Source organism: Rhinichthys klamathensis, unplaced genomic scaffold (genome assembly GCF_029890125.1).
Source record: "Rhinichthys klamathensis goyatoka isolate OS25496 unplaced genomic scaffold, OSU_Roscu_1.1 h1tg000004l_1, whole genome shotgun sequence".
Classification (NCBI taxonomy): domain Eukaryota; kingdom Metazoa; phylum Chordata; class Actinopteri; order Cypriniformes; family Leuciscidae; genus Rhinichthys; species Rhinichthys klamathensis.
The window spans coordinates 2998188-3016647 of record NW_026606557.1 but is presented as its reverse complement, the minus strand read 5'-3'; the positions used below and the strand labels follow the sequence as shown (position 1 = coordinate 3016647).

The 18460-nt window shown below is 37.8% G+C and overlaps 1 protein-coding gene across 1 annotated transcript in view; it reads left to right on the top strand.

The window, feature by feature from the left end:
• Positions 1–18460, top strand: part of tecpr1b (tectonin beta-propeller repeat containing 1b) — a 50579-nt gene that overhangs the window by 22083 nt on the left and 10036 nt on the right. Inside the window, exons 13-22 of the mRNA XM_056251493.1 lie at positions 1242–1399; positions 3019–3146; positions 7218–7296; positions 7386–7482; positions 7580–7659; positions 7748–7804; positions 9369–9543; positions 11364–11499; positions 12037–12129; positions 13531–13637. Coding sequence (XP_056107468.1) covers positions 1242–1399; positions 3019–3146; positions 7218–7296; positions 7386–7482; positions 7580–7659; positions 7748–7804; positions 9369–9543; positions 11364–11499; positions 12037–12129; positions 13531–13637 — 1110 coding nt within the window. The remainder of the gene's footprint in view (positions 1–1241; positions 1400–3018; positions 3147–7217; positions 7297–7385; positions 7483–7579; positions 7660–7747; positions 7805–9368; positions 9544–11363; positions 11500–12036; positions 12130–13530; positions 13638–18460) is intronic.

Genomic DNA, 18460 nt, shown 5'->3' with positions numbered 1-18460 from the left:
TGATTGGTCAGGTGACCCAGTCTGTTGTGATTGGGCGGCAGTGGCTCAGTGGTTCATGTAGGTTCATGTCTGCGAACCAAAAGGTTGGTGGTTCAATCCCCGGTTCCACCTGACCAAGTGTCGAGGTGTCCATGAGCAAGACACCTAACCCCAGCTGCTCCCGACGAGCTGGATGGCGCCTTGTATGGCAGACACCGCCGTCGGTGTGTGAATGGGTGAATGTGAGGCAAATGTAAAGCGCTTTGGTGGCCATTGGGTCTGTGAAAGCGCTATATAAATGCAGTCCATTTACCATTTTACCATTGGTCTACTCTGCTCTGATTGGTCAGATGACCCAGTCTGTTGTGATTGGTCTCCTCTACTCTGATTGGTCAGATGACCCAGTCTTTTGTGATTGGTCTACTGTGCTCTGGTTGGTCAGGTGGCCCAGTCTTTTGTGATTGGTCTCCTCTACTCTGATTGGTCAGGTGACCCAGTCTTTTGTGATTGGTCTACTGTGCTCTGATTGGTCAGATGACCCAGTCTTTTGTGATTGGTCTACTCTACTCTGATTGGTCAGATGACCCAGTCTGTTGTGATTGGTCTACTCTACTCTGATTGGTCAGGTGAACCAGTCAGACTTTACTTGGACCCATTGTGCGAGCTGTCTCGTTAATACGGCGTGGTTTATATACATGTTGCTGCTGATTGGGCCGCCATTTTTGACAAACCCACCAAACAAGAGAAAACGAATCTCAAACCCTGTTGCACACCATTTCCAGGAATTATGTCTGTCGGTCAACCCGGAAACCGTAGCAAAACGTTGCGCACCGGTTTGAGCTTGAACGTGCCCCATGTGACCCAGTATGTTGTGATTGGTCTACCGCTTACAGTGTGTGTCCATTACTATATCTTCAACCAAACTCTTCTAGGCCTCAGCTCAGTGGGTTTTCTTTGGCAGCGCTGAAAACAGCGTCTTCTGGACATGTCAACATCACAAACTAAACTCTTCTAGGCCTCAGCTACAACTACAGAGAGTCGAAGTAGACGTCGTGCAGACCATTATCATTCACAAACCGCTATATTACACACTGAAAGGTTGCATCCAAAAAAGCATAATAGCCGCACTTTACCAACGAATAAATTATTCTCATGTAGAACATATGTCTTGCCCAAAATCAAAAGAAAAAAAGAATTTATATTTGCACAAAGAAAATGAGATTTCTAGAGTAACAGCATGTTTTTGTGTGTGATCTTTGCAGCTGTCTCTGCTGAACGAGTCGTGTTGTGAGTCCAGGGGTCTCGGAGACCATCCATCCAAGCAGGCGCTGTGGGCTGTGACATGTAAAGGTGATGTCATGGTGCATGAGCCATCACCCAGCCTGGAGGCGCCGGCGCAGTACTTGCCCTGCGATCACATGTAAGACCCTCCCCGTCTGTCTGTCTCTCACTATATCTCCGTCCTAAACCTAGTTAACTGCTTCACTGTCTGCTTTCTACATCGACAGCACCTTCACACATAGAGCTCCTCGAGCAAAGCACACGGGAGGCTCGACTCACAGTTGATTTCTAAAGAGTTTGGCATTAGCATGTTGCTAAGCTAACAACACCATATTCTAGAAAGCTTGTAGCACAATAGTTCATTTTAAAGTAGATTGAACTATGTTTTTATGAATACATTTACGACTTTTCTATACACTCCGCCTGCCATCTCCATTCAACGCACTGCATTGTGGGATTACATGCAATCCTGTCTTTCAGTTTGGCCAGAGGTGTCTTATAAGCAGTTTTGGGGAAGCTACTTTGAAACTAGCTAAGCTAAAAAAAGAAATTAACAAGTTAAACACTAAACTACAAGTTACTAAGAAAGTAGCTTTTTCGTTTTTTTTTAAGATTTAAGAGGGCAATACATTTTTATGAAACTATAGGATTATATAATTCATAACTTCATCAGAGCCGTATTTCTCTGGTTCTATGGGGTTTTGAATGAGTTCATATGGATGAGGGTGACAACAACTATGAACTTGATCTTATAAATTTACACTTAAGATAACTAAAAAGAGAAAACAGAGTCAAAAACAGAAGCAATTAACTATATTAAATATGATACAAATATTCGAGTAAAAGACAAAATATTGCACAAGGGTTTCTGTGAAGCAGTGCATTGTTTCTAAACGGATATTGACATGAATCTATTCAACGAAACAAATCTACGTATGAAAGAGGACAATTTAGCTTGCTTGACTAAACCTGTGTGCAATACAGTATGACAATAACAACAGCAATGTACGGTACATGTGGCGTTTGGTCATTAAACCATTATTTTATTTTAATTATTCTTCAAGTTTTTATTAAGTAAAGTAAAATGACGTTGAAGTATACTTTATGTAGTAAGTACACTAATATCAGTGCACTCGTAGTCTACTATTTCAACAATTATTGGGACTAAATTAACCCACTTTTAGTTTAGAAATGTATAATTTTAAGCATACTTAAAGTGCAATAGTCTAAGTTGTTGGGTTTTTTTGCATTGCAACTATAATAGTGAACTTATAGGTATGCTGCTATTTTATATATCCCAGCTAACGAAAATACGTTCCAAGAACTTTTTGCTAATAATCAGATTAATTTATGAAAACGTTATTTTTGAATGTTCTCTTAACTTTCAAAAATGTCCAGTTTTCAAATGTTTTAAAAAAGTTTTTCTCGGTTATGCGAACATTAAAGAAACATTCCCATTTCATCCAAATTTGCAAACCGTAAATAGTCGGCTCCTCCCAAACACTGCTTGTAAAGCAGATTAACACTGCGTTTTGAAACGGCCCCTGTATAGTACGAGCCTAAACTGCTGTCCACATTGGCAGCTCACTAGGTTTTGAGCTGGAGATTCATAATTTCATAATTTAAGCTTGCATGCCACCCAACTGTTTGATGCGTTTGATTTGGTGTGTGTGAATGTGTGTCTGTCACTGTAATGCGTGTGTGTTGTTGGGCTTGGCATGCTTCATGTGTCTGTCCGCGTACCTGCTGTGGGCTCAGGTTCTGGCGTCAGGTTCCTGCTCATCTGCTGTGTGTGGAGTCTAGCAGTCTGGGTGTGGTGTGGGGCATCGGTCACGATCACACAGCCTGGGTCTACACAGGGGCCGGCAGGGGACCATCGGCTCCGGGTAAACACACACCCTAACCATAACCCTGCATGCGGCTAACCCTGTCTCTCTCACTAACCTACATCCAGTTCTGATGCCCAGCCTGACAGCACATAGTGTCGGCCCAGATCTGGTACGTGTGGATTCAACGCGTGCCGGATCTGGGCCGACAATGTGCTGTCAATGTTCAAAGAATGTCTTGCTAACGTTTCCATTAAGTTATATGAATGTTAACCCTTGTGTTATGTTGCGGGTCAATTTGACCCGTTTCGATTTTCTAGTTGTTGGAAATACTGGTCAACCTTTGTTTTTTTTCTTGATATTTTGTGACTTTTTCTCATTTATCATGATGAACATGCATGCAAAGTTTCAACATGCTGATGTGTTTTGACATATACAAACAAAATTACTATTACGTTCGTGATGTTCGCGGGTCAATTTGACCCTCATAGACAGCCATTCAAAAGCAACTGTACAGACACAAAATAAAAACATTTATATTCTGTATGTCAGGGCACTTCAACTCCAGTTCTAACTAGGGATGTAACGATTCACTCATCTCACGATGCGATACGATTCACGATACTGGTTTCACGATACGATTTTCTCACGATTTTTTTTAACAAGTGAGATTTAAGACAAAAGTGTCCCTTTTATCATTTCTCAGACAAAATGCTGCACATTTCTTTTTAATTTAAAATATATTTGTCAAATAATAAAACTACATTAAAAAAATTCCCTTCAAGGTTGTTTCAACTCAGTCTTTCTGTCTGTTTGGTCAAGAGGCTGGACACTGGTACCTTCGCACACTATGTAAAAAACTGTAAAATTAGTACCAGATTGACAGGGGTTTTACACTGTAATAAAGGCAAGATTCTAATTTTGTTATAATTTGTATCATTACACTAGTAAGAGTTAAAAAAACACATTTAGAGAAAGGTAGTAAAATAAATATAGCAGTGATCTCCGTGGGTCTCGCAATTGTAGTATTAATGACTTTTACATGAAAACGGAGGTGACTGGTGCTTCTCACGGTGGTGATTATTATTAGTCTACGGAAAGTCAAAATGCCGCCACACCTCCGATTTGAGTCAACGTCAACATCTACGCTTGCCGTCGCCATGTCTACTGTTTGACGGCGCGTGCACACCAGTCGGCACACACTGGCGCGGCGCGAGCGGAGCAAACCGAGCGTTTTCAGTTCATTCCTATGGAAGTTGAGCTTGGCTTACACAGGATCAAGTTCCATGAATGAAGTGAAAACACTCGCTAGCTTCACGCCAGTGTGTGCTCGCTGCTATTGTGCCTGTAACGCGAGGTTCACAACTTCACAGTAGGCTATACAGTAAACGCGCCCTGCTGTTTAAAACGTGTATCGCGATTCGTTTAACATTTCAACCAACTTGAATCGTCACACATTTTTATCGATTTTCAACCGGTTGCGAGTGAATCGTTACATCCCTAGTTCTAACGTGCAAGTGCATCTAAAAGTGCTCTAACCCTAAGCAAACACACTTGAAAAAGCTAAAATTACAGTGTTTAGAATTATTTGCAAATTACAGATGAAAATCTTTGTCAGACACAGATAGTAAAATAAGCTAGTAAAATTTCAATATTCAAGATATCTAAAATACCTAGCTTTTAACCAAAACGTTTATGTAGGATTTTCAAAGGCAGCTTCACAGAGCCAAAAAATAAATAAAAAACATTTATTTGATGTATGATTTTGTTATGTTTGGTTTCTCACTTCCCTGTGAGTGAATAATGAAACTAGGAAAATAGGTCTTAGGAAACTAGGGAAAGTTAACTTATACAGCAAAATTTTATTGTTCAGTTACGATGTTCAAAGCATAAAAAGTAAAAAAAGTCAGTATACTGTTTATTTTCCGATTTTTTTCAAAAATTGGTTTAAAAAATGGTTATTTTCATAAATCATATTTTCAGATATAATGTTTTTGTAATGTTTGACAAATGTTGATATTAAAAGTTTACAGTTTGTATCTAAATCTTTGTTGTTTTTCATAGTGTGATTTTTGAGGAATTGTATTGAATCCAATTAGGGTCAATTTGACCCGGTCCATAAAGGGTGTACACAGAATTCGAACAGTGCACAAGGGACAAAGATTGCTTTGAGCAAACATTCTGTTAATGCCACTTAGATAACTTTGGCGAGAACGTTGTCAGAACGTTAGCCGACACTCAGAGAACGCTCGCTGTTAGCTGGGTGAGCGTATGCTGTGTTCTGGATGCTGGTGTGCTGATGTTCCCATGAGGTTTCACCAGTTAGACCAGTACCGAACCAGTATAAACCAGCCTGGTTAAACCAAGCTGAACCTTGCATCAGGATGGGATATTCAGTATATACTAGGGGTGTAACGATACCCTCATGTCACGATTCAATACATATCACGATACTGAACTCACGATACGATATTATTGCGATACTCCAAGAAATATGATAAAAGCTTAACAAAAAATATGCTGTTGATTAAAATGCTAAATTTGATATATCATTGTGTGTGTAAATGAATAGGCTTGGACTTGGTGCTGGAAACTCAATGCACAGGACAATAGAGACACCAGAATAACAATATTCATGATTCTGAAGCTGAAAACATTATTTTAGACGAATATGCTTGCACTCTGTCACAGACTAGATATATTTAAAATAACGTAGGCCACTTTTACTGGTAACATAAGATATTTGGCATTATCAGGACCCTTAAATATTCCCCCATTGCATTATTATACATTATATTCAACATTATATATAGTAGTTTAACTCTAAAACTCTGAAAACTTGAATTTTTCTCACACAGTAATTATTGTGGGTGAACTATCCACGATACATATTGTTGCATTTTTGTATTGTGATATATTATGACACTATATATTGTTACACCCCTGCTATATGGATGATAGAATTACATTCAAAAACATAGTCACTGATCTTCCCAATCACCTTTAACCTTCCCAAAACATCGGGTCCTCATTCCCGAATTACTCGTATTAATATGGAGAACTTCTCTCAGAAAAGTTCCTCCTCATTCACAACTCTTGCATACACACATCAATTTTGTGCTCCAAACATGTGGACATGGTGTTGGGGAAAATATATGAGATGGGAGGAAAAAAAATAAGTCCATGTTTTTGCGTTCTCTCGCAAATGTGTTTCGTTCCCCTGAGAAACTTTGTGTTCGTTCGCAAACCGTTTTGCATTCGCTCGTTGTGTTCGTTTCTCAGGAGAATGCAAAACATCCAAAATATTGCTAAATAATTTTTCCTCCCGTCTGATTTTTTCTTCTTCACCGTGTCCCTGCAGGGGCTCCGTACATTTGTTCTTACCCTTATTGTCTAATGTTAACGAATTTGCCATTTTCTAGTTGAGCAACCATGTGACCGAGGTTAGTAATCTACACAATACACACCCAAACCATCTCCATATAAGGGCTTTTCTGACCTCTCCTCCACAGCCTTGCATCACTAAAATTATTCAGTTATGAAATTATTTTGGTAATTGAAATAACGGTGCAATAAATTAAAAATAGCAAGTTTAAAGGGACAACGTACCTAACAAACGTAGAAATTTTGCCTACTAAAATGATCAAAACAATCAAAATGAATAAAAATGACTAAAGCACATAAAATTACCAATACTTAAAATTAAAATGTAAATATAAAAATAAAATCTAAATCCAAAATATGAATACATACTATAATAGTACATAAATAATACGTTTCCATTGAGAAATACTGTAACAGACAGTATTTCATTATATACTGTATATATGTATAATTACAATAAAATGTGTTAAAGTTAAAGTGTGTACATGTTTATGTTCATATTACCTAAATTCTTTGTAAATTTTGAATAAATTGCGATTTAAAAACAAAACAAAAAAAAAGAAAACACTGGATCATTGGATTCTGTGCTCAAATGCACAGTTGGTGTATGTGAAACCAGTGTTTTCTCATTTTCCCAATTGTCCTTTCATTTCAAATAAGACATCCTGTGAGTCTAGATCAGCATGTCGAGTCTTTCTATGAAAGAGCAGTTGCGTCTGCCTGATGTTTGAAACTGTGGGGTTTCAGGGAATGAAGTAAGTGATGTGAGGAGCGTGTGCATCTATGAGAACCAGCGCTGGAACCCCATGACAGGATACACAGACAAGTGAGTGTGATGTGACGGAGCTGGTGTGTGTTTGTATAAAGCAAACGCTCAGTGTGTGTGTGTGTGTGTGTGTGTGCTCTCCTCCTCAGGGGTCTTCCCACTGACCGCTACATGTGGAGCGACTCGTCGGGTCTGAGAGAGTGCACTAAAGACAACACCAGCACCCCCTCGCCACAGTGGACATGGGTACACAACCTGCAGTCTTTATAGCGTGTGTCTCTGCAATGCTATTTAGATTAGATGGTTATTGTCTGCGAGTGATTTCCTCATCTCGTGCTCACAGGTCTCTGATTGGGCCGTAGACTACAGTGTCCCGGGAGGGACAGATAAAGAGGGCTGGCAGTACGCTGCAGATTTCCCTGTGTATGTTGATTTTGGGACATATTAATGAACGCTAGCTAGACGTTTCTATTTCAAACTAATATATTATATGTTTTTTATGTACATACAGGACCTTTCACGGTTATAAGACAATAAAGGATTTTGTGCGGCGCAGAAGGTGGGCTCGGTGAGTTCACTTTTTTGCTGATTTTGAACATTTTGATACATGGATTAACATTAACATTTTTAGCAACGTTTTACATCTGTTTCTTTCTAATGTTGGGCAAAAAATGTAAACCACTAACTCCCACAGCAGCCCCTATAGAAGCCCATTTCTGACACACAAGAAAGAAAATACTGCTTTTGAAAAACATAATTATGACATAAAAAGTCACAATTATGACAAAAATCCCAAATTATGACATACTAAATCATTATGAGATAAAGTCAAAATTATGACAAAAATCAGAAATGTAGTCATTATGAGATAAAAAGTCAAAATTATGACAAAAATCATAAATTCTGACATAAAAATCCGAAATTCTGACATAAAAATCATGAATTTTGACATAAAAATGCGAAATTATGACATAAAAATGCACAATTATGACATAAAAATCATAAATTATGACATAAAAATCCGAAATTATGACATAAAAATCCGAAATTATGACATAAAAATCCGAAATTATGACAAAAATCATAAATTATGACATAAAAATCCAAAATTATGACATAAAAATCCGAAATTATGACATAAAAATCTGAAATTACGACAAAAATCCGAAATTGACAGTCATTATGAGATGATAAGTCAGAATTCTGACATAAAAATCCGAAATTATGACATAAAAATCCAAAATTATGACATAAAAATCAGAAGTTGACATAAAAATCCAAAATTATGACAAAAAAACTAAATTGACACTGTCATTATGAGATAAAAAATCAAAATTCTGACATAAAAATCCGAAATTCTGACATAAAAATCCGAAATTCTCATACTAAGTCATTATGAGATAAAAAGTCAAAATTATGACATACAAATCTGAAATTGACTGAAAATTATGAGAAAAAAATTTCTGAATTATGAAATTCTTACTTCAAAGGTAAAAATTATGACACAAAAATCCAAATTTTGACATAGTAAGTCATTATGAGATAAAGTCAAAATGATGACAAGAAATTCCAAATTATTACATGCTAGGTCGGAATTATAACTTTAAATTCAAAATTATATGACATTGAATAGTCAAAATTATGACAAAAATTCTAAATTCTTACTTCAAATATCAAAATTATGACAGTCGTAATTATATCAAGTCGAAATTATGACAAGAATTCTAAATTATGAATTAGACATAATTACATAAAAAGTAAATATGATGACACCAAGTCATAATTATGAGATAAAAAAGTTAAAATTATGTTAAAAGTATAATTATGACAGTCATATTTTTGACTTTTTAATCTCAAGTAACTTGTCATAATTTCGACTTTGCAATGCCTCTAACTTATGCCATAATTATGACTTTTTATTGCACAATGATGACTTGGTATGTGATAATTTCTGCTTTTTATGTGATAATTTTGACTTTGTATGTCATCGTTTTGACTTTGAATGTCATAACTTTGAGTTTTTATCTTATAATTATGACTATTTATGTCGTTCTGATTTCCCAGAGCATGATTTGTTTTCTAGTGTGTCAGAATTGTGCTGTGTGTATAAGAAAGGATGTTGTGTCTCACAGGAGGTGTGAGATCAGCCTCACGGGCCCCTGGCAGAAGGTCCCGCCGATCCCCCTGACTGACGTCACCGTCCTGCCGTGTCTGGCTCAGAGCGGCCTGGAGCAGATTCCAGTGTGGGCCATCAGTGAGAAGGGGGATGTGCTGTGCCGGCTGGGGGTCACTGCAGAGAACCCGGCTGTGAGCACCAAACACACACACACACACACACACAAAACACTTCACCAACATTTCATTTCATTTGAAACGATGACCTCAAGAAACATTAGTAATCACCAAATCCCCAATGGCGCAAGTCCCAGAAAAGTAAAGCCTGGTTGTGCCTTGTGCCTTGTAAATACATCACACATAACTGACAGAATTATTAATAACCCATGTCTTTTCTTGAAGCTGAAAGTCAGAGCAAAATGGTTAATAATAACAGTCTTAACTCTTTCCCGGCCAATGACGGAATTTCCCGTCTTTCCGTGTTTTCACTGTTATACAGTAGGGGGCGCTATTGCACAAGAGTACAGACTCTCCCGATCAAAACACAGGCGAAGAAGAAGCAGAAATGAGCGGTAGCATAATTATGTAATCAGATGCATATGTAAAATAACCCGATCATTAACATTAAACAGCATATAAATCAAAACTGCCTAATGTTACCGAATGAAATGTCGCCCCAGAACGAGCTTTAGGGGTGTTGATGGACTCGACCTACTCCATCTGTGTTTTAATCATCATTTTGAATCCGATCTTTGGCAAAAACAAGTTTTATATATATATATATATATATATATGAAACTTACCCATATTCAAGTGTTAAAAGAATGCATGAAGCTTTTTTTGTTTAAAAGCAAAAGCTCTGTTGTTTCGTTTGACATATTGCATGTTCAGATGTTCATACAACAAAATGTGTTTAAAATGATCAAAAACGATGGCGGGGGAAAGTAAAAAAAAATAAAAGTGTTAACCTGTTAACTGTCATCCCCCTTTTTTTTGATTATACATGAAAATGCACATTTTTGTAATTCAAGAATGCAGACGTAAGATTGGTCTCGTTTTAAAGAAGACATTTGGCAGATTTTTGTAGAAGTGAAATAAATTAAGAAAGTGAAACAGAAAAAAAGTTATAGAAGTTTGAGTTTATGAAAATGTACAATGTAAAAAATTGAATTATTCATATTTTATAAAAAAATATATATATTTTCAAAACCTGGGCGACTCTAAAACTGCAGAAAAATCAAAGCCAAAAATCTGAACAAGTTGTGTTTCAAATTTTAGGTTGATATCTCAAAAAATGAGCTTTCAGTAAGATTTTGTTTGGGCGCAGTACCAAACTTCTTCACTAGGTCGCAACCAGACTCCATTACTGCCCATATAAGGGCGTCTCCATTTCCATATGTGTTTTGAGTGATATGAACCATTATTTCCACAATTGTCATACAATTTATGAAGTAGACATCCTATTCCGAAGTAATATGAGAAGTTTGGTAGATTTTGATATGAATTAAACCTCTAAGAAACACACAAAAAGAACAAGTATGTGCGTTATAGCTTCCTGCCACATCACAAATGGTGAATCTATAATTTTTTTCTTTATATTTAAAAACATTTCAGACCTTTTTTTCTAATATAATTGAATGGATGCTATCTTTTGAACTCTTGGCATGAAAACAAACTGAAGTTTCTTCCCTTCTTTCATGATTTTTCATGTTCATCACTATTTCAAAATAAAGGTCTGAACACGTTGATAAATTACGGCTCCTCTGTAATTTATTTTGAAAATCAACCAATGCATATATCTGCTATAGTATCCTACAAAACTCTCATCTCAACCCAGACAGCAACATAGTGTCGGCCCAGATCCGGTGCATGTGGATTCAACACGGATCCGGGCCGGAACTATGTTGCTGTCCGGGAATGTATGGCATCAGTGTTCAGAGGGTGAATATGGCTCTGTCTGTTCTCATGTCGAGTCCTGGTGTCCTCTAACCTCTGACTGTGTCTCAGCACAGGGCGACTCCTGGCTCCACGTCGGGACAGACCAGCCCTTCAAGTCCATCTGTATAGGAGGAGGACACCAGGTGTGGGCCATCGCCAGGGACGGGGCCGTCTTCTACCGGGGCTCTGTGTCTGCGCTCAATCCGGCTGGTGAGAAGAAGCACCCCGATCCCCATTTCAACCAGGGAATGACGATATGCCAAATACTTTCCAAATTCAACAACTCGTGATGAACATGATACCGTTAGACCCGTTACATTTTGAAAAAAGTACTTTTTTTAAGTTGTGGTTACAAAAAAAAATCAATCAAAAATAGTTTTGAAAATGTTGAAAGGTAGCAGGATTGATAGTTTACAGTGAAAATATGAATGTATTATTAGTAGATTTTATGCTGATATTTTAGGACTATAAAATAAAGAATAACTGACAGCAACAAATATTAGAATTTTTTTTTTTTTTCAAATTTCAACTATGAAAACCTATTCTAGGAGAAAACAAAAACAAGACTTTGGGGGGAAAAAAGGCATATTAGGTCCCCTTTAATAGTGCTTAATACCGTTTTTTTTAAGTTACTGTTTTTTCTTGTTATTTTCAGAAAAATGCCAACTTTACCCGAATTAAACTGTTGTCATTTACACTTAAAATGAAGAAAGGCACACCCATTTTGTTAAATTTCTCATTTCTCAGGCGAGTGCTGGTACCACATCCCGTCTCCGCCGAGGCAGATGCTCAAACAGGTGTCTGTGGGCAGGACCTCCGTCTATGCTGTGGATGAAAACAGTGAGACAGTTGTTTCTACTCACTTCTCTTGTTATTTGGTTGAATCGAGCTGTGTGTGCTCTGAATAACTCTATCTTCATTGGGAGTGTGTCGATTCAAAGCATGCACGTTTTTCTGTTTATGAGTGGTTTGGAAAACCTGGATGATACAAACAGAGCACAGCTCCTTTTCCTTTTCAGCCCTAAACATCAGTCTTAACTTCCTTGATTTGATTTGTCTGCCAAAGGACATTTTTACACAAATTAGGATTAAAGGCACAATATGTAAGATTTTTTCGCCACAAGAGGGCGCAGTTTCCAACAATAACACAGGCGTAGGTTGATGACGCAGTGATGAGCTGAATGATGGGACTTGCTGTCAAGCTGATGGATCTAATAATGTTTATGGATGAGTGCAAACATTCATGTTTTTTAACATTACAGTGGTATGAAGCAGGTCGCGATTGCTAAAGAGACAGATATCACACACGAGTCCCGCGGATATAAAGGAATAAGGACATTTAATTCTACCGAACTGCCAGCGAGTGCTGGATTACTCACACAGGTCAGTTTATTAGACGAATTAAACTTGTGAGGTAACGCAGCGCTGCTTCACTCGGTCTCACACTAAACGGCATTTAAAAGTGTGTTGAAAGTTATAATGTTATTCTACGTGTTAGTTCGTTTGCTATACGAAAACTAGCAGTAAGCTAGATCAACATTAGAATAACTGACCATATTCTAACATTTCATCATGTTGAGCTAACGTTATATAACATTGATTTGTTTTATGTACATTTGCTCACCTGTCTAATAAAGCTGTCAAGTCGTGACTCGTGAAGCTGTGTCGAGTCCAAGTTAGTCGCGGACGTGGAGCTCTCGGCATCTCAAAAACGCCACGCTGATATTGATCCTCATTTTAGTTCTCCTTGTTTGTCCCAAAGTCTGCTTGCCATGGTCTATGTTTGAAAGAAACAAGAACTGTGTGCCGCTAAACGTTACGCACTACGCAGTTGTCCACGTCTGTCGCCATGGTTACGTCATGGCTATGGCAGTACGAGCGGAAACCGAGGATAGTGCGGATATTGCGTCATTGACAGGCGTCATTTTTTTCCGGGACGACAACTTATTTAAAATGTGAATTTCTCTGAAATAAAAAATCTTTGGAGACTTTTGGGATATTGTAAGTACACAACTGCAGGAAATATATCACACTGTGCAAGTGATTTTTGGATATTTTATTACAAAATTCTTACATATTGTACCTTTAAGAGTAACCTTTATTTCCCAAGGAACTAGAAGACACTCACTGAATTAAAAATGCAACGCGATGATGTCAATGCAGCACTGTTATGTGAAATGTCTTTCAAATACTGAGCAGAACATCTCTCCAGTGGAGTCTGAGCTCAGTCTGTTTGTGCAGGTAATCTGTGGTACAGACAGGGTTTGACACCCAGCTATCCTCAGGGTTCTGCATGGGAACTCATCTCCAGTAATGTGTGCAAGGTGTCCGTGGGACCACTGGACCAGGTTTGTGACCTTTTATGTTTGAGTTTTGATGTGTTGACTAACATACTAGAGCCCTGCACGGGCCTCAAATCTAGGCCCTAGCCCGGCCCTGCCCCGAGACGCTCAGGCCCTAGCCCGGCCCGTGTCCGACAGCTCATCAGAATGATCAGCCCGAGTCCGACCCGAGCCCGTAAAAAAAAAAAGAAAAAAAAAAGGATAAACAGCCTGACCTATGTTGCAGTCAGTAAACCAACCAGATATATTTTGTTTTCAATGGCAAAGTATTTACCGGTAGGTTTATTTTCATTTCTTTATAAAGTTAATTAAGAAAAAACAAAAAACAAAATTTATGACGACCAAGCAGCCGACAGCGAGTTAAACATGTTTGATCCATTGATTGATTTATAGCCTCTCAAATCAACACTTTACTTGGCTACAATAAAATCCATAGATATAAAACAACTTAAGCATATCACACAGACAGTTAACGTTAGTTTAAACGTTTATTGTCATTTTTGAAAAGCTGAGGCAAACTGCTCTGCTGCTCAGTCGCAACAGCGCTCGCAAACTAAATGAATTTATAATATAGGCTACAATACAGAGAATGCAATCTAAACAAATCAAATAAATTACATTAAAAACAAACATGCAGGTTATCTTACCTCAAAAATCAAGTCTTCACTACAGAACATGGCCATTTCCAATAGTTTCCAACAGACTCATGAAAATAAAGTCCAATCAAACAAAAAACAACCTCCTCCTAACATGGCTAAGAACAGTCTCAGAGCATCGTGAAGAAAAGGCACAGCATCCACAGTGGAAGGTTTTAATCCAGTCGTACTTTTTCCAGCTGCGCTGAAGTCACGCTCGCTACCATAGCGGGACACTAGAACGAGCCGGTCGCGCGAATCTCAGATCGCGCCGCCGGGAAACCTGTGTGTGTGTGTGTGCGTGAGCGTGAGCATGAGCAGACTGTCATGTGTCAGTCTTATGTCAGTGTGATAGGTTATAAAACGTCTTTCTATGTTTGCTTTTCAATCGTCATCTTCTCATGTTTTATTTTAATTAATGTCTAAAATAGGCTATAAAAAAGATAAGCCTAAAACAGGCCCGAGGCCCGGCCCGCGTGTGAACTATGACGTGAAAATTGGCCCGAAGCCCGGTGTGGTGAATAATCCGGTCACTCGGTGTGAATAGTCCGGGCGTAGGACCCAAGCAATCCGATTGGTTCAAAGCTCGTTTTATAGGTAATCGCTTTGGTGCCTGGTTACAAATCATACAAAATCACTTTATTATAGAAGACGTTTGTACTACGGTATAACGAGTCATTAATGTATTTAATGTATTTTAAATTATACGTTTCATATACTAGTATTTAACCGAAGCTATAGATTGTGAAATTAAACATTTCTCGTTGTTAGTGTGTTTTTTAGTTAGCTTAGATAGTAGCATAGCATACAGCTAACGTTATCCGATGATCGTGCTATGAGCTTTACCTGAGCTTATACCACTGCACTGATACTGCCTTACCGTATTCACAGCAGTTAGTAGTGCAATTATAATTATGTCATTATTTTTTATCGCAATAATCGGCACAATATGTTACACAATATGTTTATTTTTTAAAAGAGCCATAACATAATATTTATTTGTGTGTATTACTATTTTCTTATTAACAGTTTAGACATTTAAAATAATTACAGAATGCTAGCTATGTTTTGTGGGTATAAATATTTAATTGGTTGTCAAGCCTTGACTAAAGACAGTATAATAACATTATGGAATCACAAATCTTAATGTAATCAAACCCCTTAATTTATATAATAATCTTTTATTTTAAAGAAATACCATTTTTAAGTGTGTTTTGTGACAAAGTTATTTGTTATTAAGCAATAGGGTATAATATGTTTTTTTTATTACAAGCATGTCATTTGTGTACTAATGCATTATGATGTATGGCATAATTTAATCTTAATACAGAACATCATACAATACAATAACATTTAATGTAATAAAATTAGTGAACCAAAACTTGTATAAAAATTTAATTAAATTTCACAATACATAATGAATTCAACTGAATTATGAGATGTAATATATTACATTTTTATTAACACAAAACTACAAGCAAAATGCACATCGTTTTAGGACATTTATAGAGCTTTTAAAAATACACAACAATACAAAGCAGCTTTAAACAGAAATACTTTTGTATGTCTTTACTTTCCTAAATACTTTTGTGATAGTTCTCTGGCTATACATTGTGAAGATTTAAAAACAATTAATGTCGAGTTAGCTGTGTTTAAATATTTAATGAACTGTAAGGTTAAAGTTTGAGAACTAATGAGACACAAATAGATGCAGTGTCTTTTGCTGTATGAAAAGTCAAATCTTTAGTTTGAAGTATATTCATGTTGTATATGCAGTCAATTCTTTGTGGAACCATCCTAAGGCCTACATGATGCAGTCCATCAATTTAGTGGTGGGGTCGTGACCTGGTAGGCGAGGAGGTGTCATGGACTGGCTTGAGGGAACTCTGCAAAAACACACACACATGCTGCAACACGTCATGTGCAACTGTACATTTGCACAGTCTTTAGTGCTATGGAACATCACTCACTGTTTTTACTTAGATGGGCACACTGGAAGGCACAACGCAGCAGGCGTAGTGAGCTCGCTGAACCTTGTCGTCATTTCCCCTTGGCATGATTGGGTCGTGACCTGCAAAACACACACACATGCTGCAACACGTCATGTGCAACTGTACATATGCACAGTCTGTTGTGCTATGGAACATCACTCACTGTTTTTACTTGGCTATGCAAGCCCAAAGGTGCAACGCAGCAGAACGTAGTTGGCTCGTTGAACCTGGGTGTCATGGATGGACTGGCTTGAGGGAACTCTGCAAAAACACACACACATGCTGCAACACGTCATGTGCAACTGTACATATGCACAGTCTTTAGTGCTATGGAACATCACTCACTGTTTTTACTTAGATGGGCACACTGGAAGGCACAACGCAGCAGGCGTAGTGAGCTCGCTGAACCTTGTCGTCATTTCCCCTTGGCATGATTGGGTCGTGACCTGCAAAACACACACACATGCTGCAACACGTCATGTGCAACTGTACATATGCACAGTCTGTTGTGCTATGGAACATCACTCACTGTTTTTACTTGGCTATGCAAGCCCAAAGGTGCAACGCAGCAGAACGTAGTTGGCTCGTTGAACCTGGGTGTCATGGATGGACTGGCTTGAGGGAACTCTGCAAAAACACACACACATGCTGCAACACGTCATGTGCAACTGTACATATGCACAGTCTGTTGTGCTATGGAACATCACTCACTGTTTTTACTTGGCTATGCAAGCCCAAAGGTGCAACGCAGCAGAACGTAGTTGGCTCGTTGAACCTGGGTGTCATGGATGGACTGGCTTGAGGGAACTCTGCAAAACACACACACATGCTGCAACACGTGCATTTGTACACGCAAAGTCTGTTGTGCTGTGTAACATCACTCACTGTTAGGATGTTGTGACATTACAAGGCCATTTTAATGACACACTCCACAAGATAAGATATCTCAGCCCAAAATTGACTGAAACCTTCCATTCGTCTCAGTATTATAAGGCTGATCTGAACAACAGAAGATTAAATTTCTTAATTAAAATATATACTATATAGTATATATTTGTACCAAAATGATACCTTAAATTGCGTACCTCAGGAATCAGTTCACACATTACAAGGTCGATATGTTCAAGCTTTTTTTCCTTCTTTTGCTTAAACACAATGTTGTCAATGTGTCCTAGAAGTTCCTCAACATGTGCTGACAAGGCTGGATGAAAGCTCTTTGGTTGTGACATTTTCCCAGTCTTCGTTTGCCACCATTTGTTCCACGTAGGTTTCAGTGAGCCTTTCACAATTCCTTGGAACAACTCCTGAAAAAAATATTTAATATAGCAAACAATATCTAGCCATTTTAAGTTTTGTAAAGTCTTATATGTACCTTAATTTCAGTATCACTGACAAGAGAACAAATTCCCTTTTTTTCCACCTCCTCGACTGTCCTATATTTTAAAAATCATCGATCTACTTGATCTATTACACTTTTATGTTGATTTATTTAAATGAGGACACACATTTTACACATACCTTTTATACGTCATATGCTGAAGAGCATATGCTGCCATTGATGATGCGTGATATCTTCTCAGATGCCACAGATCGTCTCCCTGTATCACCTCGTTTTTCATAGAGGTCCATTTGTCCCGCACCTCCATTTCTGCCATCTAATGCAATAAACACAGTTGTTAAAGTAATGTAGATAAAAATAAAATAAATAAATAAAAGCATTTGTTTAACTTACTGTACAAACCAAAACCCCACAGTTGTTAGAGTCAGCCAGCCTCCACTGTTCTGGGTACTCAACAGTCCATTTTCCCAAGTCCCAAGTATTTCGGAAGGCATTGCTTTTGTACAATAGAAAAAAGGAATTAATAAATGTACATTAGTAAATAAAGATAACAATTTTGACATTTACAAAGCACATAATACCATAGTATAGCCAGGTCCATCGCAGAAATTGACTTGTAGTTGCCAGTGGGGTCGTAAACGCGAATACGATTCAGCAAACCATCCAAGACCTTTACAACATAAACAGAAACCGCTGTAACCAGAGTAACAACTGTTGAGCAAAAATGTTTTTTTTTTTATCCATACATACCCACAAAATGAAGTGGTTTCCCTTTTCGGGGCTCTGTCCACCAACAATTCTTGGAATAAGGACTGTGTCAATCTCATCAAGGTCCTTTAAAATATTTTTAAGTACATAAGTAAG